This window comes from Daphnia pulicaria, chromosome 11, assembly GCF_021234035.1.
Source record: "Daphnia pulicaria isolate SC F1-1A chromosome 11, SC_F0-13Bv2, whole genome shotgun sequence".
Classification (NCBI taxonomy): domain Eukaryota; kingdom Metazoa; phylum Arthropoda; class Branchiopoda; order Diplostraca; family Daphniidae; genus Daphnia; species Daphnia pulicaria.
In genome coordinates, this window is record NC_060923.1 from 739,743 (window position 1) to 767,150 (window position 27,408).

A 27,408-nucleotide genomic window follows, 5' to 3' on the forward strand; every position below is an offset into this window, starting at 1 on the left:
GATGTCTTGATCCACGATCGCTTCTGGATTTTTGATCACAGATCACTCGTCTGTCTCTCTTAGGCTACGGTCTCCGGTGTCTTGTTTTGAGAGCAGACTGGAGTACGTGTTTAAATAGTTTATTCGTCATTCCTGAGGGTTTGTTTAAGTTTTAAACAAGTATATTCCATTAGATTCAAAATGGGTGAAGCTCAAATGCCAAAACCAGTTAGGTTTGCTATTGGAGGTTTGTCAGGGTAAGTTGTTACAGTCTTACTTTATTAATATATAAGTTTTATTAACAAGGATTTTGTCAATTTTAGAATGGCTGCCACATTGTTTGTCCAACCTATGGATCTTATTAAGAACAGAATGCAGTTGAGCGGTGAAGGTGGCAAAGCCAAAGAACACAGGAACACTTTGCACGCAATTAGATCCATCATGATGAAAGAGGGTATCTCTGGCATGTATTCTGGTTTATCTGCAGGCCTTCTGAGACAGGCAACCTATACAACAACTAGGCTGGGAATTTACACATGGCTGTTTGACACCATGAGTGGGTTAGTAGGACTGTGACCTTGACAAATGTTATAGTTCAATTCATCTGTATTGTTTTTTATTTCTAGTCCTGATGGAAAACCACCAGGTTTTGCAACAAAAGCTGTGCTTGGAATGGCTGCTGGAGTTGTAGGAGCATTTGTGGGAACCCCAGCTGAGGTAATTTTAGTGAAAAAGGGCACATGGTAACAAAAAGTTACCGGTATTCATTACTTATTATAGGTTGCCCTTATTCGTATGACAGCAGATGGAAGACTGCCAGAGGCAGACAGAAGGAATTACAAGCACGTCGGTGACGCGTTGGTTCGGATGGTCAGGGAGGAAGGATTGGTCACTCTCTGGAGAGGTTTTTGCAATTTCCTTTGGAAATTTCCTTGGAAATTTCTCTTCCTTTTTGAATTTCCTTTTAAATCTCCTTTGAATTGATCGTAGGAGCGATCCCAACGATGGCTCGGGCAATGGTGGTAAATGCCGCCCAACTTGCTTCCTATTCTCAAGCTAAACAATCTCTCATGTCAACTGGTCAGTCTAGTCTTTATAACGCCCACATTTATAGCGCAAAAACTAAACTGCTCTTTTTCTCCAGGTTATTTTAGTGAAAACGTGATTCTTCACTTCTGGGCTTCCATGATCAGCGGCCTAGTTACGACAGCCGCTTCTATGCCTGTCGACATTGCAAAAACTAGGTAACTACGTCTTATCATCGATTAGTATCGAAAGATAAGAGAAAATAACATTTTTGGCATTGATTCAGGCTGCAAAATATGAGGTTCATTGACGGCAAGCCAGAATACAAGGGCGCAGTCGATGTACTGGGTCGCGTCGTACGCAACGAAGGAATCCTAGCTTTGTGGAAGGGATTCACGCCATACTACGCACGCATCGGACCGCACACAGTTCTCACCTTTATTTTCCTCGAACAGATGAATACGTTTTACAAGCGAAATATTCTCGGTCTCAAGGACGCCAAAGGAGGTGGCATTTAAATTGTCTTGTCAATAGAGAAAAGCTTTGGTAGAAAATCATCAAGCCTGATATTTAGTCTGCAATCCATGTTGTCGACACGTTAAATTGGTGACTGTGAATGTAATTTAGGTGGATTTTGTTATCAAATAAAAAGGTATAAAACACAAATCGATTTTGTAAGACAACTTTATTAAGAATTACTCCAAGTGTGTGCTGGAAGCACCCTTTTATACACTTTAACAAATGAATTCGTTTGCGCAAAATAACTAGTGAATAACGAGTGACTAGTCATACTGTACAAGCTCTATACACATTTTTTTTTTCTTTTTTCTTAAGTTAAAAAAAAAAGGCACAATCTAAATAGTCAGAATAACTATCACAATTCGATATTTTGCGCGAAAGACAAAGCTGATAAAGAAAAAGGGGTTTGGGTGGGAGATTACATGAATGAAGACTTTGAAAACAGCGACGGCAGTTCATTATTCCGAACCAGTGTACCGCTTTTCGTTTACCAAACTAAAATCGAAAACTGGTTAGTTATTAAGAATATTATTATTAATCTAATTATTATTTTTACCTGTTGAGCACGTAAACTGTGGCCTCGTATGTGGTCATCATAATGGCCGTGTTGGGAATTTGCCGGATCAACTGCGTCGACAGTCCACGATAGAGCCCTCGATGTCCCTCTTCGCGGAAGACTGTGTGCAACGTTTGAAAAAATCCCCTGTAACGAGAATTCTCTTCACGCAGCCTGGTCCTAACCACTTCATGCGGATAGGACACACAACAAGCCACCGTCTTACTGATGGCTCCTGCTAGCATGTAGTCCATGGCTTGGTAGTTGCCCAGTGGACTCTCCGTCTGCGTTTCCCGCATCTGTTGCAGGGTCGATTTCAGGTACTCGTAAAGTACAAACTTAATTATGGTCTCTGAGATACCGAAATATGAGGCTGTTATTCCTCTGTAAAAGCCAACAACACCCTAAAGAAAAAAGAATTCCAAAATTAGATTGGTGGCGCTGGCTGAGCCTGTTACGTAACGCAACGACGAATTGGTTTCCAAATTACCTGACTACGATAGATGTTGGAAATGCACTGCCAAGCTGTGACGTTTTGATTGCGATTGAGCTGCAGACGTGTCTTGACGAACCAAATTGGATTGGTTAAAGTGCACGACACAAATCCTGTGGAAACAGGAAGAAGTTAACAAAAAACGATTAATTTATGGATCTGTTCAATTTGCGAATGACGTACTACGTAGGACACAGCAACGAGTTCCTTAACCGTCCCAAGGACGAAACGGGAAAATGCGCCATATCCGCGAATGTTAGAAACGGGCTCTATAGGTAGACTACGTAATAATGCCCTCCTTCCCGCCCGGAGTGGATTTTGTTAACTTATTCAAAGTCTGGGCGAACCTTGGGCAGGAGCACGGCTTGTGCACGTGTTCCGTTTTTAAAAATACACCAGACCATTCTTCCAAGGAGGGGGGAGAGAGAGAAACGGCAACTGCGGCATTCGTTACGTGAATCACGTAGGTAAGTGGAGAGAGAAAAAAAGACGGCTGAGCCAACCAACCGGACAAGTCTGGTTTTTTCACCCTTTGATGCTGACCCGCATACGAAATTAATTCAATTATTTTCACATAGAAAACCCAGGGTGAATCAGATAATACATTCTTCCTAATGACTTTGTCTTCTCTTCCATACATTCTTTTTAAAAGGAATATATAATTTGTGCATCGTCATTTTAAAGCAAGTTTTAACCCCCCCTCCCAACTGCCAGCCAGAAGTGAATTTTGGGCTAAATGCCAAGTTGGTTATTGCGTTAAAAAGTGACAACTAAAAGGGAAGAGAACAACTAATACAAGGACGTCCTTCTATGTCTAACTAAAGCGATATGGGCGAAAAACCGGCCTCGACTGGACAGAAAAGAGAAATTTCGCGCGACTAGACGTGAGGGACATATTTACCTGCAGAGCCAGCCGAGAGCATATGGACCAAGTGAGAATCTGGAGTCATGATCTGGTTGAATTTTCGTTTGGCCGTTGAATAGGTGCAAAAATACAGGGCTCTAGTTGGGGCCACCCCGATGAGGTTGGGTCCCAAACCTTTGAATAGCGCCCGGCATCCTTCTTGGTCGATCAGGTGCCTACGTGAGACGGCAAAGAATTTGATCAATTAACCGTTGTTCTTATCGAAATCCACACCTTATCTCCTTTTTATAGTTCTAGTTTTTATTATCGTTTAAATGTATATATAGAGCAAACAAACAAGTCAATTAAAGGATTAAATATTCCGTTTGTTTCATAGAATTCCCTTTTCTTACCGAAAACAAGAAAGGGCTCCTTTGGGTTGGGCGGAAGACGCCGGCCAAGGGAGGACGGCTTCAGGAAACACAGCCAACCTCGAATTGACGGACGAGCATTGTTGGTGATGATAATAAACGTTCCAGTTCATTTCTGGAGTGAAATACATGTGATTGGCGCTGCTGCATCCTGCGTTGGACGAAGCTGTTCGCAGGGAGCGGACTGCACTGTAGTGGATTTCAGAGGAAGACGATTGCAGGCGAGTCTTGATAACTTCAAGTGGGCACGTCACTATGGCTCCCACAGTACCACCAACCCTACGTCGTCACAGAAAAGAAACATTAAAAAATTGAGTCCTAGCAACGAGAATGGGTCAGCGAGTGCGTTGGGCTAGCCAAAAATGTCGCCTCTTAAAATACTAACTTCAAACAAATGCCAACTTGTCTTTGGAATGGTTTAGTAGCCTGCAACTTTCAAAACTTGCAGAGGATTGAAACTCAAGTGTATATTTTAGAGTTCGATGGTAAACACACTGGGATTCAAATTACAACATCTGGCTCAGAAGAAAGCCAACATTTAGGAATGCACAAACATCCCTCACTGCTTAAATTCTAGTTGTGGAGTGGACCAACTTAGGAGGGAAACTGAAATGGAAGATAACGAGAAGGGTACACTGGGCAAGATAACTGATGCAGGTAAGATAGGTTTTATGGGTTAAAATGAAAACCATCTCCCTCACCCAAGTTAACCCAAGGCAACATAATGTAGTATGTAGTTTGAAAATTTTAATCCCTACCTCCCTTCTGACTAAGACTAAAGGAAGGGATGTCGGTGTGTTCGGCGTAATGGCCAAAATGGTTTCTGCCTAGTGGGGGGAAGAAGACGAAAAAATGAACCGAAACGAAGAAAACGAAAAAAATCTTACCCGCCAGCGAAGAGATGGATGAATGTATCTGCATTCGACATAACACGTAATGCAATTGCACATCAATTAAGATGAAAGTAATATTTTTGTATAGTTAAATGTTTACCAAGACCAACCGGATTGGCCGAATTGTAAACATAAGTGTAGTTTGCTCTAAAGATGACGGAAGAATAAAACAAAATCCAACACGAGTTCGTTTTCAGCTGCTGCTGATCTGACTGGGATAGGTAAGGGAAATGGGGGTAGGGGAGGACGGCGAACCAATGGCTCGTTCGCTATTGGGTATCTAAGCTACGACAGAGCCACCTAGCGCCGCGTGATGGAAAACCGAACGACGCAATTCCCACAAACACGCTTGTTTGTTTATCGGCTTTTCAGATCGATCAAACAAGAGCCCTCGGGCAGAAAAAATCTCTTCCAAGTCTGCAGCATTGAATTTCACACTCATAAAATCTGATACTGTGTCCTGTTTCATAAGATTTGATTATCCAACCTATTTCAACGTTTTTGACTTTGAATCGCCTATTTCCAGATTTGTCCAAACTTCTGGAGAATTTCCATCTTTCGGATGGCTTCCCTGGAATCACTTATTGCCTAATGGAATTTTAGGAAATATTTCAGGCTACCTACCCTAAAAATATATAAATTCTATTGATTGAATGAGAGGCGTTTCAAAGTAAAGGGTGGAGAAAGGTAAAAGAAATCTATTGCGCAGTCAACATAAACATTGATTGCTTTCACGTGTCCTATCTCGACCACATTTATAACCACACAGCGTAGTTAGATTGCATATAGAATTCTTAATCACATGTCGGGGTCTCGTGGACTCGTGGTTAAAGTTGATAGAAAAAAAAATTTCCAGATAATAAAAAGGACTAAAATAACTTTTCCACAATGAGGCTAAAGCTCCTCTTCCCGGGTGATGACATTTGAATTGTTCATGAGGCTCTTTCTTTTTTCAAATTTTCCGTTAAAAAAAAGAATTAATATTTCTGAAAAATGATTTGAATGTTTGACAGTAGACCCAATCAAAGATCCGGCCAGTCACAGGATGTGAAACCCAGCCCACAGGATGTACTAGTCTCAACCCAGGATGTGAAATATTTCTATGAACAATAACACATGTGTCGTGTTATTGTTCAAATGGAGTGCGTGCGAGAGGGATAATAATAATAATAATAGCGTGTCGAATTGATGTTTGCAATTATTTCGGTATTATTTTCTAGGAAATTTTCGCCACGTATGCAAACTTTCCCGTTGGAAATGTTGGTTTCGGTCAAGGTGACACCGGTTGTCTCAATTTTTGTACTTTTTTTATTATTTTTATTATTATTTTGACAGTTCAACTCGAATGTCACCACCAGTCACATTACGGATTAACAGATGGCGCGTAAGACGGTGCGCGTGATTCAAAGAAATCATCAGTCGAAGATCTTAGATCATTCACGGCAGATCTCATTCATGATACTGTAAGTAATACAAGTAACTGTATATCTATCTGATTGGTGATGAATCTTATTTTTAGTTTAGTTTGGTGTAGCGACTGATTGAATGGTTCGACGCCGTTGTAGTGATTCCCGAGAAACAAGTACATTGACGTTCGAAGAAGCCTTATAGTACATGGAATAATTTCTTTTTTCAACTCGTCAACAGCTTCTTTCATTACTTAATTGAAAACGAAACCTATGCGAGTTTGTCGAGATAGCAACAATCCCCCGCTGCTGTCAGGACGATCCATCCAATCCATCAAAACCCCAATCCATCAAGGACTGATGACTTTTATCGGCACATACATACTATCTATGGCAACGGATGCACTCTGCGATGATACTATTTTGAAATAGATATTCGATTATACGTAGTAACATTTGGTTGTTGAGTAACAGCCCCCGAATTGAAATTGCTTACGCATCAGCTTGATAACCGAAACCGCCATAGTATACTACTACGCATCTATTTTGACCTATGGAAAAGGGCCTGATCTTGACCCATAATTGGATTGGGCGGGAAATGACGTTTCTACTATCCATTTGAATAGATATTCTCATCTATAGTTCCTTTCTTAACAAACTTACACGTGTGCGGGCGGCCATTGTGACATTCAATAAGAATTATAACTTTGTTTTGCTGAGCCTCTACAGCACAATTCAGTCACTGCGCATTGCATATAACCGATGGCAGCTTAATCCCTCCCTCTATACTCTGTTTTATATAGGCCCCTCCGGGTGTAATCAGCTGGATATTCGATTAAGGTTAACTTTTACAACTACAGTGGGCATTTATTGATGATGGTGTCGGCGGTAAAGACAAACACCCTCGCAATCCATTACTCTGGATTCGTTTTCAATCGGATGAATGGAACTGCGAATCAACAACACAAATCCTAAAAGGATTATTTCAGGAAAAATGATGCGGAGTTGATGATGACGTCAACCCAGTTTTTAGATTTGGTTGAACATAAAATTCTATATCTATTTATTCTCAGTAACTATGCACAAAGCGGAAATCCAGTCTGGATTTTTGATTGCCTCTTTTAAAAAAATGGTCCGATCTTTGGTAGCCATTCATCAGCTAGTCGAACCATGCATTATATAAAAACGGGTTTTTATTATTCTAGTAATTTGTATTACTTATCTAAAACGGAGACACGATAAAAGAATATATAGGACCTATTATTTTTACTGTTTGCCCCTTATATTCTTGAATTTCCAGTTTTGGGTTGAAGAACATTTGAAAATAGGCTTACGGCTACTCGTGATGTGATTGCGTCAGCCATATCTTTCCCCTATTTAATCCTACCAACTGCTGTTGGCTTGACGTTTCTTTTTTCCACGGCGCAGTTAAGGATTTAACTTATATAAAAGACGACGCATATAGGGAAAATGTCTTCTTTTTACTAGAATGTTAATACAAACATAAATCATTTCGCTTATGACCATTATTAAAAGAAGGAGGATTAGTATAGGGGGAAAAAGAACTTTTCCCTAATGACCACCGGAAGCGGCAGCCAAAGGTTTTTTTTTTAAGGCTGTCGGTGCTGAGGTCAAATAGAGACGAAGCATTTCCAAAAAAATCTTCTTCGGGATAAGAAGATCAAGCAATCACAATAGAGAATGTGTTTAGACTTATAAGTTAAGGAATAGTCTCAAAATTTAGGCTATCCAGCAAGTGTTGTCCAGTATGTCATCATATTCTATACTTTTCGACTTTCCAAATACCGCCGAGTAGCGCTTATTTACGTACTCTTTGACCGTGAAGGAAAAAAGGTATATAATATGAAAAGAGAGAGGCTTTGGTATAGCATTTTGATACCTGTAGTATTTATCTGGGTGCGTGGGTGCCTGGGAATTGGGAAATAACGCATAGCATGGCCAGACGAGAGTGGTGGTGCCACCGGCCACGAGCATATAAAAGGGAACGTTTCCAGTCGTAGCGATTCCATTCAGTCGAACTCTTTGGTTCAGTCGAGTACCACGCATCGTCTTCGTCTATTCAGAATCTACCCAGCAGCAATTGAGCAAGAGATATTAGAGGCTACACGATATAGCTCCCTTTGTATTTCGTTTGAACAAGAACTTTGGACGAACGGATCAAAAATCAAACAACATGAGTGCTGCATTTCGATTGGCTCTCTTTAGTTTGCTGCTTATCATCCACTCTGCTCGACCCATGAGTGTCGCCAAGGTTGTAACTAACGGTTTCTATATTACAATCAATCGTAGACTATATTAGCCATAAATTGGGAAATAATTGTTTTTCTTACTCTCTAAATAGAGGCAGAGTGGCAACAACGGCCAAGCAACGCTATGCGGACTCCACACTCCCTGCGGGTAAGTCAAAACATTTAATATTCCCTATTGAGAAATTCGTGATTTAATTTCGAATTGGTTGGCCTTCAGTTGGGGAGTTTACAATTCAAACACACGCCAGATGGACTATTTCGTCCGAAACATGTAAGGTTCTATTTTTTTTTAAACTTTGATTGCCAAATTTTTAATGTGAATTTTTTTTTTTAAAGCTGCACATGCAACCGACCGCAAGAGCGGTGCTTGCGTGCGGGCGACGATGTATCCATCTCAGCTTACGTCTACCGTTGCGTCCGGAGTCGAACTTCTCCACTGGCCGGAGGCAGCGCTTCTGCCGTCGGTGCCGGAAGAAGCTCAATTGATACGGCGGCCAATTTGATCGACATGAAATTGTGAACATTCAACAAATACAAAAAAAAAAAAAAAGTGAAAAGAGTATTAAAAAAGAAACGAAAAAATGTATGCGCAAAAAAAACCCACCTACTTAAAAAGCGAACAAATGGCTTTTTTAAAAAACCTTCATACTCACTTTTATTTTGTTCCTCTGCGCGTCAGTGTTTATTATATCTTATTCTGATCCTGACAAACCTTCTATTTATTTGTTTTGTTATGCCATTCAAATTTCCCTATATATTGACAGAAAATTTCCTTTTCTGGATATTACTTTGACCAAACAAACGTAGAATGACTGATGAAAATATACTCGATCATTCATGGCAAAAAAATAGCTGTTGTCCTGTTGATTATTTCAAATTTCGTGAATTTCTTCCGAAAATAAAACCAATTATGGTTAGGAACGATCTGGCAATGTTGTCAAAGATGGCGTTAATCACGTGACCATGCAAGCTTAGCATCAAAAGCGTCCTCTCTGGTGTGTCTTGTTTACTACCCCGTGTTCGCCGGTATTGGCTTGGATTTCTCACTTTCTCACTTTGAAATATTCGTTTGAAATCGGTTGGATTAATAATCAACATGTCGAGTGAAGTGGCCGAAGTCGTGAGTGAAAACAACCAGGTATGAAAAATGAGGGAATTGAAATTTCGTGTAGCAAATGAATCTGAAATAGGCCTAAGATTGAGATGCTGCCCTGGGTCTCTGGGGTGGAGAAAGCCGTTGACGACCATACATTATACCTTGGGCCTTTTGGGGGATTTTGTTTCTCTATCGTTTATGACATCTGTAATCCGATTATCAACGTTTACTTCGAGTCTCGGTTGAAAAATGTTTTTCTTGTTTGGATTTTCAAATGTTTTCAAAGAAATTCCAAGTGCACGCTTTGTTTTCTTTTCAAAGTGGGGAGTTTGTTTATTAGATATGTGTGGCGTCGGTTGCCAGCATCCATTGACGTTCGAACAGACTTTTGGCGGGAAATTATTTTTGCGACCAGTTGCGACGCCACGCGTAGTTGACCATGGGAATTTATTCTTGTGTTATTTGATCTTTTCTTAAGCATGATGCTGCTGAAGCCAAAGGAAAAAAAGGTTTGGGGAAGAAATTAACTGCCCTGGAACGGACAACTCAAGAAGGAGAAGCTCTGCTCAAGGTACCCACTTGCACATGTTGATTGTTGACCGTTTCTAATTTTTGATGAAATGTTATTTGTAGGAGATGGGATACCAAGAAGATGGTGAAGATCAAGGCAGGAGGAGAACGAGATCTGGTGCGAGGCCAGCTGCTGTTGCGTCCCCACCCCCAGCCAAAAAGGAGAAGAAGACTCCCAAGAAGACTCCTAAAGCTACACCTGGTACCGGTGAGTGGCATAATTGATTTGCCGAGTTGTACAAAAGTACTGATCCTTTTCATTTTCCTCTTTTAGGTCGCAGAGGCAGGCCCCCAAAGAAGACAGTCAACGACAGCTCAACAGAAAATGAAGATTCCGAGGTGAAGGAAGACGATAAGGCAGAGGAGAAGGAAGATGAGAAGGAAGAGGTCAGCAGCACAGAGGAAGCCAAAAGTGACACAAAACCAACCGAAGAGGCAGCCAAGGAGGAGAAGAAGGAGGAAAAAGAAGCAGAGAAGGAAACCAAGAAAGAAAACAACGATGCTGCTGCTGTCATTGAGCCTGTCAAGGAGAAAGATAACCTTTTAGACAAAGAAGAAAGTAAAGCCTCAGATTAGAAAATAAGAAACACAAAATATAAATGTAACTGCCAAAACCTCCTATAACCCCGTATCACCCCTTTTTATAACAAGAACGAAAAAATTGTTTTTTTTTTCACGAAAAAAAAAAAAATAACAAGTACGGTATTCGTTTAAATGTTTTAACACAGACACAAAACAGATTTTGGAATAGCAATTTGTGTTTTATTTTTGGGGTCGTGTTTCTTATTTGGTCTCTTTTTTAATTTTCCCAACTGTGCCACAGTTATATTTTTTCCGGAATTTTGGGGTAATAAGTTCATGGGCGTCTTTGGTTTTCTGGAGAGTATTGGGATGAATGAAAGTGCAAAAGTTGCCCATCACGATGCATCAGTTGTTTTTACCCAGAAAACCCCAAACACATTTTTTTCACCTAACGCCAGTTTGTTTGTTATCGTCATCATCTTTCCCCCCCCTGGACCAACTGATTTGTATTTCCCTCCCATTCATCCTGCACTGCGTGTGGTACCCCACCCCCTGAATGCGAAATACTATTTGTCTTAGTATTTTTTTTCTCATCACCCACAAATTCATTCGAATCAATCGCATTTGATTTCAAATATGTGTGTGTCTTTTTTACTTATCTGGCGGAAATTTTCAGAAAGATAAATATGAAATACAACAAGTTTTTCATGGCGATCTTCGTGTGTGGGCGCCAAATTTACTACAAGTCTCCCGTCTAAAAATATCACAAAGAGGCGGGGAGCAACTTATATAAGTTTGCCTTGGCTGCACGAAAGTTAGGCAGTCTTTATTCATTCCCGCAGTCTGGTTGAACAAGTTGTGTCTTCCATCGGTACTTTTCGACCCGAGTCTGGTAAGTTTTATTGATCAGTTTGCTCAACTCATTCATAGGTTATTACACCATTCCGCCTCGCGTTTCCCTGGAAATGATGCGAAACTATCAAAGTTTGAGAGTAGATCGAGTTCGCTCTCTGATGCTTTTTATTATAAAAATGTCAAGCTTAACAGTCTGAGTCACGGGTTCCGAGAAGGACGTTCATATAATATCTTCGATGCTGGCTACCGAATATCTAATAACTTATTTCTTTTCTTACATATTTGTTCAGGCTCATGTGATGGGAACCTTCCGGGACTGAAATCATCTATTCCAACTGAGTGGTGCAATACAATACACGTTACATATTGTTTTTTGAGAAAAGATAATACATTCGCTTTTCCTCTTGTATATTTTCTCCTGATGATAAAATCATTCGTGAATACAAGAATAGCCTGGAGCTCATGAATAGGGTCCGGAGAAATCTAGTGCTGTATATTTTAGTTCACAATGGCGTCGATTGGCTAGTTGACGAGCTGTGGCGTTGTGCAGCATGGCGTGATGACGTTACAAACGGAAATGGAACCGGTAGCGTTGTAAGAAAGGATGGAGGAACCCTCCCACGTCGTCTCAAATACTCTTTCAGATTCAATTTCCAGAGGTCGTAATTGACATCGATGATATCTGATTCTTTCACAAGATAGGACATGTAAGCTGCTCTCTCTAAATGACTCTATTACAATTCAGTTGATAACACGCACACATTTCTATATAATAATAAAAAAAAAGAGGTAAATTTAAATCTCAGATTTCTTCTTGCGAATTGGCACAAAGCGGCCTAGTGGATCGTGGATAAAGTAATTGTCCCATAGTTTTTGTTCAAAAGTGCTTCCGTAGCTGCGACTCGATTTCCACGGTTTGAAATGGCCGTTCCAATGTAACAGTTTGGCGTTGCTAAGGAAAAAAGGCGAATATCTCGAACCTCTCGTTACACCTAACGTAAACAAAAATGATATTTGAAATGAATTAAAGACTGAACTTGTATATTATACCTAAATTTCTGACGTGCCACAGTGGATCGAGCGGCGATGTTCGTCGGTAGAAAGCGGCCAATATAGCGGCTTCAACTACATCCGATCCTCCTTGAGGTCCCATAATAGAAGACCTAAATGTGTAAACGAGAACAAACTGTCGGATAGGAGATGGGATGACATTTGAATAAACTTATTACCTTTCATGCGAATGAATTAAATCTAGGACTGTATCTGATATTTTTTCTTTCCTCCAAGAATCGACGTCAGAAATAACAAAGACCCCGGTATTAAACGTACAAGTTAGTGGGTTGAGATTGAGTTTAGCGATAGTAGGTTGCTTGAGATTCAAACGAGAAGCGTATCGGGTTTCGCCGCGGGAGGCCACCATTTTGGAAACAGATCCTGTGTGGCAATCGTCTGAGAAAGCTCCTAGATCTTTAAATAGGAACGGTGTATCGAGTAGGTCGGCCACATCACCTATCAAGACCAACGCAAAGTTTGTTTGTTTTTAAAGACATTTTATCATTTATAAAACATTAATGGATTTAAAACAAAAGTATGATAAATACCCTGAACAATAACATCTGGATCAAGATAAATTGCAGGGCCATGTAGTGATGGGAAGAGATCAATAAAAGCAAATTTGCCAGCATTAGAATATGTTTCCAAGTCTGTAGGTAGCTTGGCAAGTGAGTATTGAACATTTGAGAGTTCAGGGACTTTCATCCATTCCCTATTTGTAAATGATAAGGATGATGAATTGATGATGAACTCTCTAAAACATTTATATCACTTACTGCAAGTGGGATGTGGTTTCATCAGGCACAATCAAATAGAAACTGACTGGGTTTTTCGTGTTGACAACGACACTATTAAGAGCACTAATGAGTCCACCCAAATTGTCTTCTCTGGCTTGTATGATTACATTGATTACATTGCTTTTGGTGTGATGACTAGCAGTTGGTTCAGTTAATGCTATTTCTGCTTTGTTAAAAGTTGAATGACTGATGTTTGACACAAGCTCTTGGGCATACTTTGCTCCTGTCTTGAACCTTCCTCCATAGTCAGCAAAATTCTGAACATGAGCCAGAAGATAGATCATGAAGCCAGCCCATATTAGAGAAGCTCCAGTCACCACTAATAATCAATATTTTCAGGAAATGTTATGCAAATTTCATATGATTTCATTTCTACAAAATACCATACCTTTTTTGGGACACCTATGGAACATGACACCGGAACATACAAGAAATTTTCAATATCATGAATATATTGGAAAGGAAGTAAATTTTCTGTCTGAGGAAGTTGTTGCCACCAACTTCCAACTCATTAACAATCAAGATCAAGTTTGTTTTTGTAGTTTGCTAGCGCGGAAGTAGGCTTCCAACATCAATCGCCAGGTGTCGCGCAAAACACTGATTAATATTTCATTCTACTAGTTACAACTAGATTTTCTTATAAAATCAATCTAAATTTCAGATCAAATATGATAAAAAAACAAACAAAACCACAAAATCAAACTGAGCACAGATAGCTTAAAAGAGTTAGCAACAAAGTATCGTTAGATGCCGCTACTTCCCGTTTCTTCATGGTCGTTCTAATAAATTTGATAATACTTTGATAAAAATTTAATGAATCCGGAAATGAATCCGTGTGGATTAATGAAAATCAAAACGATAGATCAAATAAATAGATGGAAATTTAAAAAAAAAAATAAGGGTGAGGTTAAACGCCATCTATGAAAGTCTAGATCAAATGTATAGTGTTTGAACAACAGATGGCTCTCTTGAGCTGGAACTGCTAGCACTAAAAAAGTGTTTTTTCTGACTCAGAAAGCGGTGAAGTCCCTAAAAACCTTTTCTCTTTGCCGTTTTATATCGCGTGACATCTGAGGCATCGAGGCCTTTTTTCTCTTCAAATTCACAGTTGATTGTACGTATATTCGTTACGTTTTAGTTAACGTCATTACAAAAACATCGAATCGTGTCGTAATTTATGAGTTTCGAGTCCATGTTGCCGTGCAAACTCTCGAGCAAGAGTTCAGTGTGTTGACGAGAAAACTCCCCTCCTCCATCTCCTACATTTTCCTCATTTGTAATACAGGTTGACTTTAAAGTTTAAATGTCGGGCAGTCTGTCCATTTGCTCGTCGACGACGCCTCCGACGAATTGCCGCTGCTGAAAATTGTCCTCCACCATCGATTGGCAGAGGCAATGCACAATCACCAGAAGGCCAAAAACATCCACAGCCAGCAGCAGCAGCAGCAGCAACCTCAGCCACAGTCCGGACCACCTAGTTATCCCAACCAACAATCCAGACCAAACACCTATCACTTTGATGATGCTTCACAGAGTATGTATATTCGTACGTTCATTCATTCATTATCTATTGTTATTGACTAGTGCAATTTAAGTGTTACACGACGAGTAGCAATGGCGACTAGCAGTAGCAGCTGCAACCTTGTACTATATCCATGGCTATTGAGGATAGTGCTGATATAGAACTCGGTTGTGTTCCTGCGTGAAATTCTATTCTAGTGAACTAGTATATAGTTAAATAGATATGGAAAATTGAAGTCTAAGCTAATAGTTGGTGAGTGTGCACGTGACCGGCCTGCAAGAGATTTGGATCATTTCGGACACGTCCCCACGTGTCAAGATGGCCGAACAACTCTTTCCGGTATCGGCTCGTTACAGTGTTACGTGAATGTTCTTTTATTGATGTTATATTTGCTTGATGAGTTCCTAACTTTTTTCATGCAAGTAGGGGATTAAATAACTAAGTCGTACATTTTAGAATTGGAAGCAATGGTATTTATTCCAGTAGATGTATGTGTTACATGAAGTCGCCCCTCGTCAGATGGCGTCTTCCGAGCTCGACAGATTTCTTCATGTCCACGTCTTGTCATGGTCTTGTTGAAACGTTGACTAGAGTAGCCTTTCTATTGCCACAAGTTTTTATTCAGTTTTGTCCATTCTCCGGAATATGGATACAGTTGTAAGGATTACGTTGAAATTTCAAGAAATAACGTCATAACAATTGTGACATTACTGATGTGAGGTTGCCAACAAAATTTGGGTCGATAATTTCATTAATAGGGTTTCATTCCATTGTAGATTAATCATAAAAAACGTATTCGTAATTACAGTGGATAATTTTCTTGATTCCCAGGAATTTGAGTTACTATATTTGGAATAGTTTTACTCTTGTCGTACTAGCCAGTTCTAGAGAAAATTTGTGTTACTTTAAAGCTCAGTTATATTAATGGGATACATACTGTAGCTTGATCTGATCGCTGGATAAGATTGACAACTTCCTTTATTACTTCCACGAGTAACAAATTGGGTATCTATTGGTTTAAGTTTTCCTATGTTTTGTTCATATAATGTATGGCTGATAATTCACAATGCGTTCTTTTAAACAGAGTTCGGTTACGGGGGACCGTATGTAGGTGGCACCGGTGCTGGACAAGTCCCACCTCGCCTGCCTCTGGTTTCTGGGCTTCAGGGTCCTACTCAACCTATTGCTGCTCCTAATGTGAGTATTCACAGAAATATTGACGAGTTTATTCTTTCTATTAAAATCGTCTGTTTATCGTTAAAGTCGTCTGTTGGAGGAATGCCCCAAGGACCACCACCAGGCAATTTCGTAGGCCACAGTCCACTTGACCTGTCAAAGCAGACACCACCACACCATCAGTCTGCTCATCACTCTCTTCCTCCAGGTATATATTTGTATTATACTCATAGAAGTGCTAGTTAATAGGTACAATTTTCTATATTTGCAGCTTCGTTGGGAGTGAATCAACAATTAGCCATGGCAAATCCTGGACATTCTGGCCCAATGCAGGGTAGACCAACTCAGGGAAATAACCAGGTATGTTTATCACTCACTGTCAAATAATGAAAATTTTTACAAATAGATAATGACGTTATTATTTCAGTTTTTCGGTCGTCAGATACGCCCGGGAAATCAGCACATGCCTAGACCCCCTATGGCAGGAGGTACCATAAATCCCAATCACCCACCCAATGCTCCTCAGGCCTTACCTTACCCTGGGATGAATGTAAGTATTTTATTCTTAGCTTTTATAGTAATGGGTGGTTGGTTAATGCATTGCTTTTCATATAACAGCAACCCTTACTTTTCGTCATTGGAGATCAATTCAGCCAGCAAGTGAGTTTCTAATTTCACTAAAATTGGCTTTTTATTTGATTTGAAATGATGAAAAAACACGACGGTCTTCTGACTAATATACTTGAAGACAAAACTTATCTCACATACTGATCAATTTTTTATTATAATACCTTCGGGTGTGATGTGGTATGTTGATACTTATATTGAGCCAACTGTTTCCTTCTTTTGCAGTCGCCCTATTTATCGTACCCGGCGAATCCTCCAGCGTATTATCCACAATCAGGGAACCTGCCTCCCGGAAATGTGTCGGTGAGTTTCTTAACCTTTTTTCTCTCTTTTGGCTGGTGGAATGTAATATTTTTTCGTCGCTTGTTCGTCATCGGGTCACTAGATGCCGTTTCTAGAAAGTCTGTCCTGTGCGCTTTGGGGGATCGACCTCGAAGACCTAAAAGTGATAGTCGGGGAAGTAAAAGTTGCCGAACGAGTCTTGGTGTAATGCCATTCTCTTTTCTCTCCATTGCTCCCTGGGTCCGGTTCTGTTCCGACAGTCGAGAAAGAACTGTGGTTGATGTTGCAAGTTCCTAAAATTTAATCGTTTGGTTCATGCAGTCAAAAGTTTTCAAGTCTTAGGACCTTTATTGGTCGTGTTGCACGGGGATTTACAGTTCAATAATGTATCATTCTGCTCAGCAACCAGTGCGTATGCCAAGTTTGGTATGGCAGGCAGTAAGTCTGGTGTCGGCACACATTTACCCTTCAAACATCTGTTGTAACCATTCTTTTCCTTCTTTCTTTTTTTCGACCAGTTCCAGCAACCGCGAGCAGCTCAGCAAACGTATGGTTACAGACAGACGCCCCCATACCCGACTTTTCCTATGCAGAGTACTCCAGGTAATGTTAAGAGTTTTGACATGATTGGTTCTGGTTCACCAAAGCTATAATTATTGATTTGTGTTATTTTATCTAGCTGTATTTTACCAGCAACAGCAGCCTCAACCCCAGCAACCTCAACAACAACAACAACCCCAACAGCAGCAGCCCCAACAAACCCAGCAGCCCCAACAGCCACAGCAAGTCCCTGTCGCTCCACCACCGACTGCCCAACCGCGTGAAAGTTCTGGATCATCACGGAGGGCAAGGTCAAGTGCCTTGCGTATTGTTGACCCCAATACTAATAGGGACGTCTTAACCGGTGAGGAAGTGTTGGTCAGTACGTCAGTCGTGGTTACTCCAACCACTGCTACGCCTCCCGAAATCGTGGCACCCGGTGTTGCGGCGGCGCCTGTAGCGGCCGTGGACGAAGTTGAGGCACCATTAACAGTGACGGCACCAGTCACGTCGGAGACGGAAGAAATGGCCCCGACCCCGAAGGAGGAAGCTGTTGTTGTTACTCCACCAGACAATACAAACGTTGAAGTAATCGAAGAAGTTAAGGCCGAGGAAAAGACGGTACCAACAGTAGCTGCTGTTCCCGTAGTTGTCGCTGCACCGCCAGCACCAACGCCGCCTGTGCCAGCCACAGTCGCTGCTCCGGTAGTAGCGACACCGCCGGCACCGGTCATCGAAAAGGAGGTCATCACTGTCCCCGTTACCCAGGAGAACGGTGAAGTACCCTCTCCCAGTGAGCCACCTTCCAGTTCGGCATCGCCCACTCCCGCTTCGACTTCTGTTAGTCCCGAACAAGGCGAAGGTACAAAACCAATTGTTAATATTGTATTAAGTTAAATCTTTTTTCCGCTTCTATTAAATCGCATAAAAAGATAAGTCAAATAACTAAAGTCAGAAATCCGGCTGAACCTTTAATGGTTTGCGTGGGTAGAATGCGATTATGTTGAAAGTAGAACAGGGCAAGAATGAAAAGGGTTGATGAAAAGTAATTGGGGAAACGAGAAAATAGCAGACGAGAGCGAGCGTCACGTCGAGACTTTGCAGACAGCGATACTTGTGCCCTCTATAGGCGTTCTATTTGTGTAATGTTACGCATCTCTCAGTTCATTCGACTGTACGACTTTCGCAGGTCTGGTGGTCTCTTGTTTCTTAGCCACCTTTGAAAAAGTCTTTAGTTTTGAATGGGATTTAGTTTCTTCCGAAAGTAGCCCATCTCTTATTATGTCCTTAAAGGACGTCCAGCTCCAGTGATTTCATTGGGAAAAACACAGAAGTGAAAACCGGGCGCTGTCGCACACAATGGCGATGCTCCTTCTTCAAGGTTAGTTCAAGAATTCTATTGAACAAGTATTGCGGCCGTGTTAAACAGTTCTTTTTCAATCGCGATAGCGAAAGATGCTGTGTCTCAGAGACGGGTCATCAACCTTGTGCTCTCACTCATCCTCCCCACCCCCACCTCCCCTTTTAACTGCAGACTTGCCAACGCAGCCAAATTTCCGTTTCAGGACTCAAGTTTCACAGTTAGTTATGTTGACCTTCGACATTACCTAATCTGGAATTAAAGCTTGACAATCTCGCCAAAAGTTAATATCCACAGCTATTACTATGTTGCCTTTCTGATTCGCCATGTTTTTCTTGTTTTACGTGGGAGGCAATAGAGCGTGTGTCATCTATAAATAGTAGTCCAGCGCTTTGAAAAGGCGAGCGTATATGGTTTTCGTGAACATTCCAGAACGGGGATCTTTGCCTTCAATGAAAACAATCCTTATATTTTTTATAATTTTTTTAATGGCATCCCTTGTAAAATAATGCTAAATTGAGTTTATAATTTATGTTTTAACGTTTCTTCTTTTTAGGACGAGGCAACCCCAAGGGTGGAAAGAAGGGACGTAAGAGCTCAAGGACGGGTTCGACCCCCACACCTCCTACTCCCACTCCCCCTCCCCCACAGAGCATCGAGGAAGTTAAAATCGTGGCCCAACCTGTGGCTACTGTTGCCGAAATTCCTGCTCCAATTCCGGTGAAAGATGTTGAGCCGGTTGCTGCTCCAATTGCTTCTGCCGTTGTTCCGACAACTCAAGCACCAGTGATTGATTCATCACCCAAGGTGGAAATTGAAATCAAAGTATGTTTTCTATTCTTGATCAATTGGTTTCATATCCATGAATAACTTTAAATTTTGTTTAAATTTTAAAAGGATACGCCAAAACCATTGCCGGTCGTTCCGGAATCGGATGTCGAAAAGCCTTCAGAGAAGCCCGTTATTGCAGTCGAAACAGAGCCTGTGATCACCAATGGGGGTAATGCACGCTGTCGTCAAAGTATCTTAATACAGTAACTTTTAACTGTTATTCCTTACAGATAAGCAAGGATCGAGCCCTTCGCCTAGTGTGATAGTGATGACACCACCACCGATTACCGCGAGTGATGATGGAGAAAATCGGGCACCTGGTAAATCGTCGTCCCTGAAATACACCTACAAGGATGGTAAGTTAATATAAGAAACACTGACTGTGATTCAAATAAGTAATTAATTGGATCGATTTTATGTATCACAGATCAATGGAGTCCGGTCAATCCAGAAGGGAAAAAGACATACGACCGTAACTTCCTTTTGGAATTACAGAACAATCCCGCTTCCCAAAAGAAACCGGATGGTCTGCCCAGTTTAGAAGTAGTTCGCGATAAGGTAATGAATGAACCAATGGTTTTATCAGATATGTCTAAAATTAAATTTTAAAATTAAATGTCGAATGTAACTTAACCTATTCACGATCCTTTGTGATAGGCTTCTACCATGAAGCGTGGTGTTTCCGTTGGTGACTTCACTCCACCCTTTGTTAAAATGATGCCGGCAAAGGTACCTTGCTTAACAATATTTAATTACTTGTAAGTCTTAATGATTATTTTTCTCATAATAGGGGCTTCCTAAAAGGAATAGTCAACAAGGAAGTCGAGATCAGGGAATGGGTCAGCAACAACCACCCCAAAGGAGAGAAATCAAGCTGATGAATTCTTTAGTAAGACAAGAACGTCCCGAAGATCCTAACGTTTGGAAACCCAAGCATGCTTCAAAAACAAAGGAAGAGAAAGAAAACCCCGATAAAGCCAGCACTGAGGTAATCAAATCAACCGGGTTTACTTAAGTGCGAAGAAGCTTTTGTAACCTACTGTTTATGAATAGGGAATGCTAAAGACCGTCCGAGGAATCCTGAACAAGTTGACTCCTTCTAAATTTGAAGCGTTATTAGCGAGGATTCAAGCCTTAGATATTGATAGCGAAGATCGGTTAGCGGGAGTAATCAAGCTGTTTTTCGAGAAGGTATTTATTGTTTATACGTTTTAAATTGTTGTATTTAGTTTTCATGAGAAATCTTCCTCTAGGCTGTTGATGAACCCATTTTCTCGTCTATGTATGCAAAAATGTGTCAAGCTTTGTCAACAAAAGAAGTAGCTTCTGCAGCTAATCCAGCTGAAACGACGAACTTTCGTAAGCTACTGCTGACTCGTTGCCAGAAAGAATTTGAGAAGGATAGTGCCGGTCTAGTTGACGTGGAAAACAAAAAGAAGGAAATTGAAACCGCCGAAACGGTATTAAGAACTAAATTGTACCATTGAAATTGCAGTTCGCGTACATGTTTTATTTTTATATTCAATAGGAGGCCAAGAAAAAGGAACTCGAACTTGAACTAGAAGATCTGGTCAATTCAAATCGAAGAAAATCATTAGGGAACATTAGGTAATTGTGCAAGCTAGCTTTATTAAACAGTCAACCATGTGATTTAATGAAAACATTTTTATTAGGTTTATTGGAGAATTATTTAAATTGCGAATTCTGTCCGTGAAAATTATGCATCAATGTATTCTTCGGTTGTTGAGTCAACCTGAAGATGAAGAGTCGCTCGAGTGCCTCTGTAGATTGTTGTCGACAATCGGCAAGGAATTGGAAACTCCAATGCAAGTTCCCGCCGGAAGATCAACATCAATTTCGGTATGCCGTCGCTTAAGCTTAAATTTCCATAACTCATTCATAAAATATTTAATTTGTTTTTACCAGACGAATCGCGAGACCATGAATTCATACTTCAGCACTCTGGACGGTATCGTTAATAAGCGCAAAATATCGAACCGTATCCGTTTCATGATTCAAGACGTCGTTGATTTGCGGAAAACCGGGTGGAAGCCTCGTCGTGAGGACAATAATCCCAAGACGATCGACCAGATCCACAGGGAAGTTCACAAAGAGCGTGAAGAGCAGGAGAGGGAGTTGAACAACCCACAATTCCAGGGACCTATGGGTTCCATGGGTGGTCTTTCTCGTGACGGTAGAATGGGCGACAGACGCGGTGGTGATGACCGTAATCGGAAACAATCACGTAAGTTCAGTTTCCTCATTCGAGTGCTTCACTATCGTTTAAAGCGTGAATGATGACAATCTTGTATCCGTATTTATGGATGATGGTATTACAAGCTCAACAGGGCTGATGCGCGTATAAATTTCCCAAAAAATTTAGTTTGCCCTTACTATTTCAATTAAATAAATTTTTTGTTTTATCCTCAGGTCCCAGTGACGATGGCTGGAACACCGTTCAGAATAGTGGTAATAGGGGTGGCAATGTCAAATTAGATATGAAGCAACTTCGGATACCCAAGGTATTGCATCTTTATTCTGTTTTCTTTCTCATCGGATTTCTTTTTATCTAATTGTTCTTTTGATGTAGGCGTCTGGAGATGCTGATCAAGCTGTTATTAGTTTAGGCCCTGGAGGTAAGGGCATGACTTCTTGGGGTCGAGGAGCCTCAGGTGGCATGTCTCAATCGATGATCGGCGGTGTCGGTGGTGGTGCATCGCAAGATACTCGATCCAATCGCTACCAAATCTTGGAAGACGACTCTGGAACTCAACACGAAAGCGGCAAAGCACCATTCGCTGGACGCTCTAGTCTGGGTGGTCCGCCACAAAGTGGTCGCGGTGGTAATCAAGACTACCGGACAATGCCTGGAGCCACTAAAAGTGCTTTCTTCCCTCCTAAGGACGGTGATCGTGGACTTGACCCTCTTCGCTCACAGAACTCCGGTACGTTTCCCATTGAGTTCCACATCCTTATTTACAGTAGCGGAAATGATGACAAACTTGATACCGTATTGAACCATGATGGTTTATCAAGCTCAACAGGCCTGAAGCTCTTACATTTTCAATTGAAAATTGTTTTAATTTTTGCCAGTTTAAACAATCTCCTTTTTTCTTCGATTTTTTGAAATATTTTTATAGGTTTCTCTGGTCGTTCTCGTAGTCAGCAGTCTTCTCGTGAAAACTCCGTTACTCGTCCCGTCATTCGCGAAACGGCTCAACCACCAGCGTTGTCACGCGAAGTATCCAAAGGTACTAGTATTAAAGAAAGCAAATTCCTCGAAGAATATTTCGTCTTAACTGATTTACTTTATGGTGTCTAGATGTACTTTTAGGTAAATCTACCGTGACAGATGACGAGATTGAGCGAAAGTCTCATTCGCTTCTAGGTGAATATTTCACGAATGAAAAAATAGAGGTAAATATAAATATAAATGGGATTTTTGAAGGTTGTATAAAAATGTGGGTTAATTGCTTTTTTAGGATGCTGTTCTTGACATGAAGGAATGGCTGCATCCATCGACCATAGCCAGATTTATCAATCAATGCTTGCTGCACGTACTAGAACATAATAAAAAAGAACGTAGAGCGACAGGCATTTTGTTGAAAGAAATGGTTAAAAGAAAACTGTTTAATTCCTCTGACATTATGGAAGGGTGAGTTCGTCTTGAAATTTTCTTTTTTTTACGTGGTTTTAAATGTTCTCTTTGATTTAGATTTACTGAACTCCTCCAATCGGCTGAAGACTTCATTGTGGACATTCCCAAGTTGTGGGAATATGTGGCTGAGCTGGTTGAGCCTCTGTTTGAAGAAGGCGTGATAAATTTGAACTTTCTTCCGCAGTTGTCATCGACCCTGAATTCATCTTTGGTTGCTAATTTTATAGCTGCAGTTCTGAAGGAATTAGTCAAAGCACAGGTATGTTAAGTGTTGATCATAATTTCCTTGCTGCACTCTTCGTTTCCGCCCTTGATGTTGTTTAATCATTGAATGCGGCAGATAAGAGTGCCACATTAATTTGCCTATCTGAATGAAACTAGGTTTTTTCCTAATTTCACATTAAACTTTGGCTTACAATGCGCATCGAATTAAATCGATGGTAATTTTACCGTTGTTTCTTTTCAGGGTGTGGCTGGAGCTGAAAGAATATTTATCATGTCGAATGCACCACTCACCAGTGTTTTACCATCTGGTGTTGACCTGAATGCATTCCTCGCTCAACATAAGGTAATTTTGAATTGTAGTTTGACAACCTTCCTCGAATTCGATAAAAAATGTCTTGCATTTATTGTTTCAGGAACTCGAATTCCTTTCCAAAGTCGATTCTATACCAAGGGGTAGCGGCAGTGTTGGCAAGTCCAGCAGCAGTGCTATCCCCGCCAGTCAAGTTAACATCGATTTTCAGCACAGCCTGGAGAAGTACTTGAGAGACGCGACCCAATTGACTACAGATGACGTCTGTAGCTGGATTCAGGTATTAGTTCCCTAGTTTCTTTTTTATTTTCTGATTTTCATTGCCGTTTTGTGCCCCCATTACAGAAACAATATGTTGGTGAAGTGAATCCCGCTTTCATTCGTGCCTTGGTCACCGCAGTAACCGAGAGTTCTATTGAAGGTGAGGAATTTTTACTAATTGTCAAATAACAATTTTCAATGACAAAATTGTTTGTACGTTTAGGACGTGGTACAGACAGTAAACTGAACAACACTGTTTTGAAAAATCGGACGGAGGTGTTGAGGCGGTACGTTGACAACATTGCTGATCGTGAGCTTCAACTGCTTTACGCAGTTCAGACTTTAGTGACCCAGCGACAACACCCCAAAGGTATGTGCTTATAAATTGTGGCAAGATTCAATTTTCTAAACTTTTGTATTTTGCAGGTTTAATTCAAGGCATCTTCGAGACCCTCTATGACAGTAACGTCGTTTCTGAAGAGGGCTTTGAGTCGTGGGTGTCTGCCGACGATCCTTTGGAACGTGAAGGCAAAGCTGTGGCACTCAAGATGATCACATCTTTTCTGACGTGGCTGAAGGAAGCTGACCCTGAAAGCGATCAAGAGGCGGATGCCTGACCTTATGAAAAGCATATTGAGGAGCATTTGTGTGAGTGTATCGTGTGAGTGAAGGGGTGAGGCCAGAGTGTGCATGCGTGTAAGTGAAGAAGATTGGTGGGATTTATCGCCCCTAATCTTCCCTAATTACATGAAAATGAGCTGATTTTTGAGCGATAATTGTGCTCCAAGAGCACACCTGGCTAAATTTATTAATGATGTAGTTGGAATTTTGCCCCTTTATTTTCATACACCCCTTTCAACTGATTGTGTGGGCGGATTATTTTTAATCCAAGGAAGGGCAAATGTTGATATAAAAGAATCGGTCAGAGAAAAGCGAAAGGTATCGTGTGAATAATTTGTTAGTTTGTTTTTCTTTTCGTTTCATTTCATTGGCAAATGAAAAACAGGAGAAGAATTTTTAAAATCATTTTTCTGTTTGAATTTTTTTTGTTTCTTGTATGTGTGTAAGAAAAAAAATGTTGTGCTGGGCCGGGGGCGATATGTTGATTGCATGATCGATTTACATATGATGGATAAGAAACAACAACCCATAATTTCATGGATGCGCTTTCGCTAATTGAAATGAGCAAGCAATTGTTTTGGAACGTAGAGTTCCACTCATTCTTGCTCTCGCTCCTCCTTCCCTTCCACGTGAAAGACAGTCGGTTTACACATTCTGTGAACGTGGCGGTTTTGTTTGCAACGTTTGTAACATTTGTTGTAAGACTGATACTTTGAAGGGATTTATTCATACACTGCAGTAGAAGGTTATTGATAAACTAATGTCTCAGTTTACATCCATATTACTAATACATTTATCATTACATGAATATAAACAGAAAGGGCTTCTATAATGTTAGGAATTAGGTCATAACAGAAGAAAAGCATTTGAAATTGAAACGACTGCTTAATTTGTATTTCAAATGGTGTTTAAATTCCGATTTATTTGGAGCGTCGACCTCTAGATAAAGGCTGGTAGGGTAGGATTTTTGGAAATGGAAAAAGCTTACGTCTAGGTAGTAAAATTGGTAAGTGGGTGCTGAAAATCCAGAATTTATATTCGCATTCAGCAATCCACAGTTGAATAATTAAAATCAGTTAAAAACAACTCCTGTAAGGTGTATGTATCACGAATTCACGACTTCAGTTCGCTTGATGGGGATTGGAATCAAATTTTCTCTTTGATTGATTGGTTTAGTCAGGGGTTCTATGATAAATGGCAACGTCGAGTCACGTTTGTTTTGTTTTTGGTAACCGTCATCTGGTAACGAAGTGTAAACGTTTTAAAAATTAGTTATTAGAACGTTGTACTCCAAATAGACCGAAAATGGCTTTTTTGTGGCTAGAATCAACTTTCCACAACTCTCAACCCTTAAATAAGAAGCAAGATTGTCTTGTTACTTTCGTTCACTGGAAATTGCTGTCGAATGGTTATTTGGTTTTGCATTCTAAACAGGTACGTGCATTGACACCTATAGAATCCACTTTCAAAGTTAGCTAACATTTTTCGGAAAGGGTCTGAATGTTGAAGATGCAGAGAGAAAGGAAGTACTTTCCGAAAATTGGAATTCAGAAGCAGTGTATGAACTTCAATATGTAAAAAATGGAGAACAACATTTGTTAAAAGCCGTTATTGTTGATGGAGAACTGGTTTTTACTGTTATGGTAATTATTTAATTCATTGTTAATATGAACTTTACTTGAATCTGTGTTGAACCTTTTTCAGCGAGTTAAAGATGAGAAAGTTGCCACTCTAGTGTTGGACACAGATCGTTGGATTGGAGAGAATTTCCAGAGTTTCAATGAGGCATACAAAGAAAAAGTCACTTTGGACAATTTTGTTCAAAAAGAATTGGTGGACCCTTTCGTTGAAAAGGTGTCTTCCAAACCTTCTGGAACTTCCACCATTATCATTGATGAGAGACCACAAAGTACATCTACTGGAGCCCCTTCATACCCCTCAGCAAGGCAAATACTGCATTTTTAAGAGTTGATGCCTGGGTTTCATCTCTTTAGTCATTCATTAATGTATATTGAAACATTATAGTTCGTTCCCTGATCCGTTTGCTGTCGGAGGAGGTGATTTGAATCCGCTGGGAAGAGGACTTGGAGGTGGCGGTATGCTAATGGACCCTCGTCACATGGGCCGACGGCCACCATTGGGTATTCCAGGGAACCTTCCTCCAGGTATTTTGACTTGATTGAAACTTTTCTAAAAATAGGCTAACATAATTTTAACATGAATAACGTTTCCGCATATCAGGAGCTGTCCCGCCTGGCGCGCGATTCGACCCTTTCGGTCCGATTGGTAATATTCCTCCCATTAGAGGACCGAGACCAAGTGGTGGAGGTTTTGGCGACCCTGATTTTGATCATCTCCCGCCTCCTGGATCGCATGACATGTTTATGTAAATACATTGTCCAAAATTACGGCTAGTGGGTTGTGAGGCGGAGGAAAAAAGTCGTAATCAGTTTGAAGAATCTAAAAGTGTAAGCAAATGTATTGCCCTGATGTGTTGTAACAAAGGAAGCGTGTATCGATCGGTTGTTTATTTTTCACTTGCCTAATACAGAAATTTCAAAGGTTGAATAGTCTTGCCTTTATGTACTTATAAGTATTTTCTGTATCATTTACCTTTGTTCTTTATCTTAAGACGCTTGATCTAAAAAACCTGATTATCCAAACCAGAAAGGACTAAGAATATTC

The 27,408-nt window shown here is 40.6% G+C and overlaps 7 protein-coding genes and 1 long non-coding RNA gene across 15 annotated transcripts; 6 read left to right on the plus strand and 2 right to left on the minus strand.

The window, feature by feature from the left end:
* The first annotated feature begins 31 nt into the window (after positions 1–31).
* On the plus strand, positions 32–1,671 carry LOC124315921 (mitochondrial 2-oxoglutarate/malate carrier protein-like). The gene is made up of 7 exons (XM_046781668.1): positions 32–236; positions 303–539; positions 606–696; positions 760–883; positions 970–1,059; positions 1,124–1,223; positions 1,292–1,671. Exons 1-7 carry the CDS (start codon positions 181–183, stop codon positions 1,521–1,523), a joined length of 930 nt encoding a protein of 309 aa, XP_046637624.1. The 5' UTR covers positions 32–180; the 3' UTR covers positions 1,524–1,671.
* Positions 1,672–4,976, minus strand: LOC124315917 (solute carrier family 25 member 36-A-like). 3 transcript variants are annotated; one of them, XM_046781664.1, is made up of 7 exons: positions 4,736–4,976; positions 4,607–4,675; positions 3,831–4,127; positions 3,475–3,653; positions 2,571–2,686; positions 2,081–2,484; positions 1,672–2,019 (listed from the first exon to the last, which is right to left on the minus strand). In XM_046781664.1, the coding sequence occupies exons 3-7, from the start codon at positions 3,977–3,979 to the stop codon at positions 1,983–1,985; spliced, it is 885 nt and encodes a 294-aa protein (XP_046637620.1). In that variant the 5' UTR covers positions 3,980–4,127; positions 4,607–4,675; positions 4,736–4,976; the 3' UTR covers positions 1,672–1,982. The 3 variants fall into 3 exon arrangements, with proteins under 3 accessions (XP_046637620.1, XP_046637619.1, XP_046637621.1); XM_046781663.1 differs by lacking the exon at positions 4,607–4,675; XM_046781665.1 differs by lacking the exon at positions 4,736–4,976 and having other exon boundaries at positions 4,607–4,729.
* Positions 4,977–8,125: 3,149 nt separating this feature from the next.
* On the plus strand, positions 8,126–9,278 carry LOC124315953. Its single transcript, XM_046781706.1, has 4 exons — positions 8,126–8,419; positions 8,510–8,565; positions 8,635–8,688; positions 8,754–9,278. The coding sequence occupies exons 1-4, from the start codon at positions 8,342–8,344 to the stop codon at positions 8,935–8,937; spliced, it is 372 nt and encodes a 123-aa protein (XP_046637662.1). The 5' UTR covers positions 8,126–8,341; the 3' UTR covers positions 8,938–9,278.
* A 104-nt stretch (positions 9,279–9,382) lies between these two features.
* LOC124315934 (DEK domain-containing chromatin-associated protein 4-like) lies at positions 9,383–11,319 on the plus strand. Its single transcript, XM_046781685.1, has 4 exons — positions 9,383–9,555; positions 9,992–10,084; positions 10,147–10,291; positions 10,358–11,319. The coding sequence occupies exons 1-4, from the start codon at positions 9,514–9,516 to the stop codon at positions 10,657–10,659; spliced, it is 582 nt and encodes a 193-aa protein (XP_046637641.1). The 5' UTR covers positions 9,383–9,513; the 3' UTR covers positions 10,660–11,319.
* Positions 11,320–11,404: 85 nt separating this feature from the next.
* Positions 11,405–11,918, plus strand: LOC124315972. Its single transcript, XR_006911753.1, has 2 exons — positions 11,405–11,497; positions 11,751–11,918. It is a non-coding gene; the product is annotated as an uncharacterized LOC124315972 (long non-coding RNA).
* A 258-nt stretch (positions 11,919–12,176) lies between these two features.
* Positions 12,177–13,873, minus strand: LOC124315915 (glycosyltransferase 8 domain-containing protein 1-like). Its single transcript, XM_046781660.1, has 6 exons — positions 13,699–13,873; positions 13,290–13,629; positions 13,062–13,225; positions 12,690–12,969; positions 12,511–12,623; positions 12,177–12,452 (listed from the first exon to the last, which is right to left on the minus strand). The coding sequence occupies exons 1-6, from the start codon at positions 13,721–13,723 to the stop codon at positions 12,256–12,258; spliced, it is 1,119 nt and encodes a 372-aa protein (XP_046637616.1). The 5' UTR covers positions 13,724–13,873; the 3' UTR covers positions 12,177–12,255.
* Positions 13,874–14,269: 396 nt separating this feature from the next.
* LOC124315864 (eukaryotic translation initiation factor 4 gamma 1-like) lies at positions 14,270–25,472 on the plus strand. 6 transcript variants are annotated; one of them, XM_046781576.1, is made up of 32 exons: positions 14,270–14,424; positions 14,596–14,856; positions 15,917–16,029; positions 16,096–16,216; positions 16,280–16,368; positions 16,436–16,558; positions 16,627–16,668; positions 16,861–16,938; positions 17,436–17,520; positions 17,597–18,319; positions 19,374–19,642; positions 19,715–19,817; positions 19,879–20,004; positions 20,076–20,206; positions 20,306–20,377; positions 20,439–20,636; positions 20,702–20,839; positions 20,902–21,108; positions 21,177–21,256; positions 21,322–21,508; positions 21,575–21,893; positions 22,079–22,170; positions 22,239–22,593; positions 22,789–22,899; positions 22,971–23,065; positions 23,131–23,303; positions 23,364–23,565; positions 23,773–23,874; positions 23,945–24,121; positions 24,187–24,262; positions 24,326–24,472; positions 24,529–25,472. In XM_046781576.1, the coding sequence occupies exons 2-32, from the start codon at positions 14,706–14,708 to the stop codon at positions 24,717–24,719; spliced, it is 5,076 nt and encodes a 1,691-aa protein (XP_046637532.1). In that variant the 5' UTR covers positions 14,270–14,424; positions 14,596–14,705; the 3' UTR covers positions 24,720–25,472. The 6 variants fall into 6 exon arrangements, with proteins under 6 accessions (XP_046637532.1, XP_046637534.1, XP_046637536.1 ...); XM_046781578.1 differs by having other exon boundaries at positions 14,596–14,844; XM_046781580.1 differs by lacking the exon at positions 16,861–16,938.
* A 331-nt stretch (positions 25,473–25,803) lies between these two features.
* Positions 25,804–27,291, plus strand: LOC124315925 (proteasome inhibitor PI31 subunit-like). Its single transcript, XM_046781675.1, has 5 exons — positions 25,804–26,157; positions 26,217–26,366; positions 26,428–26,669; positions 26,749–26,888; positions 26,965–27,291. The coding sequence occupies exons 1-5, from the start codon at positions 26,029–26,031 to the stop codon at positions 27,111–27,113; spliced, it is 810 nt and encodes a 269-aa protein (XP_046637631.1). The 5' UTR covers positions 25,804–26,028; the 3' UTR covers positions 27,114–27,291.
* The last annotated feature ends 117 nt before the right edge of the window (positions 27,292–27,408 follow it).

Bases quoted from the DNA above. Each gene is read 5' to 3' on its own strand.
- LOC124315921 (XM_046781668.1), top strand. From the start codon at position 181: ATGGGTGAAGCTCAAATGCCAAAACCAGTTAGGTTTGCTATTGGAGGT. The intron at 884-969 runs GTTTTTGCAATT...AATTGATCGTAG, and splicing joins ATTGGTCACTCTCTGGAGAG to GAGCGATCCCAACGATGGCT. The intron at 1,224-1,291 runs GTAACTACGTCT...GCATTGATTCAG, and splicing joins GTCGACATTGCAAAAACTAG to GCTGCAAAATATGAGGTTCA.
- LOC124315917 (XM_046781663.1), bottom strand. From the start codon at position 4,776: ATGTCGAATGCAGATACATTCATCCATCTCTTCGCTGGCGG. The intron at 2,687-3,474 runs GTAAATATGTCC...CTGTTTCCACAG, and splicing joins GCTCTCGGCTGGCTCTGCAG to GATTTGTGTCGTGCACTTTA. The intron at 2,020-2,080 runs GTAAAAATAATA...TTTCGATTTTAG, and splicing joins ACAGTTTACGTGCTCAACAG to TTTGGTAAACGAAAAGCGGT.
- LOC124315953 (XM_046781706.1), top strand. From the start codon at position 8,342: ATGAGTGCTGCATTTCGATTGGCTCTCTTTAGTTTGCTGCTTATCATC. The intron at 8,566-8,634 runs GTAAGTCAAAAC...GTTGGCCTTCAG, and splicing joins GGACTCCACACTCCCTGCGG to TTGGGGAGTTTACAATTCAA. The intron at 8,689-8,753 runs GTAAGGTTCTAT...TTTTTTTTAAAG, and splicing joins GACTATTTCGTCCGAAACAT to CTGCACATGCAACCGACCGC.
- LOC124315915 (XM_046781660.1), bottom strand. From the start codon at position 13,723: ATGTTCCATAGGTGTCCCAAAAAAG. The intron at 13,630-13,698 runs GTATGGTATTTT...ATTGATTATTAG, and splicing joins CCATAGGTGTCCCAAAAAAG to TGGTGACTGGAGCTTCTCTA. The intron at 13,226-13,289 runs GTAAGTGATATA...ATTTACAAATAG, and splicing joins GAAACCACATCCCACTTGCA to GGAATGGATGAAAGTCCCTG.
- LOC124315925 (XM_046781675.1), top strand. From the start codon at position 26,029: ATGGCTTTTTTGTGGCTAGAATCAACTTTCCACAACTCTCAACCCTTA. The intron at 26,158-26,216 runs GTACGTGCATTG...TTTTTCGGAAAG, and splicing joins TGGTTTTGCATTCTAAACAG to GGTCTGAATGTTGAAGATGC. The intron at 26,367-26,427 runs GTAATTATTTAA...AACCTTTTTCAG, and splicing joins AACTGGTTTTTACTGTTATG to CGAGTTAAAGATGAGAAAGT.
- LOC124315934 (XM_046781685.1), top strand. From the start codon at position 9,514: ATGTCGAGTGAAGTGGCCGAAGTCGTGAGTGAAAACAACCAG. The intron at 9,556-9,991 runs GTATGAAAAATG...TCTTTTCTTAAG, and splicing joins TCGTGAGTGAAAACAACCAG to CATGATGCTGCTGAAGCCAA. The intron at 10,085-10,146 runs GTACCCACTTGC...TGTTATTTGTAG, and splicing joins AAGGAGAAGCTCTGCTCAAG to GAGATGGGATACCAAGAAGA.
- LOC124315864 (XM_046781576.1), top strand. From the start codon at position 14,706: ATGCACAATCACCAGAAGGCCAAAAACATCCACAGCCAGCAGCAGCAG. The intron at 16,559-16,626 runs GTAAGTATTTTA...TTCATATAACAG, and splicing joins TACCTTACCCTGGGATGAAT to CAACCCTTACTTTTCGTCAT. The intron at 22,900-22,970 runs GTACTAGTATTA...TATGGTGTCTAG, and splicing joins GTCACGCGAAGTATCCAAAG to ATGTACTTTTAGGTAAATCT.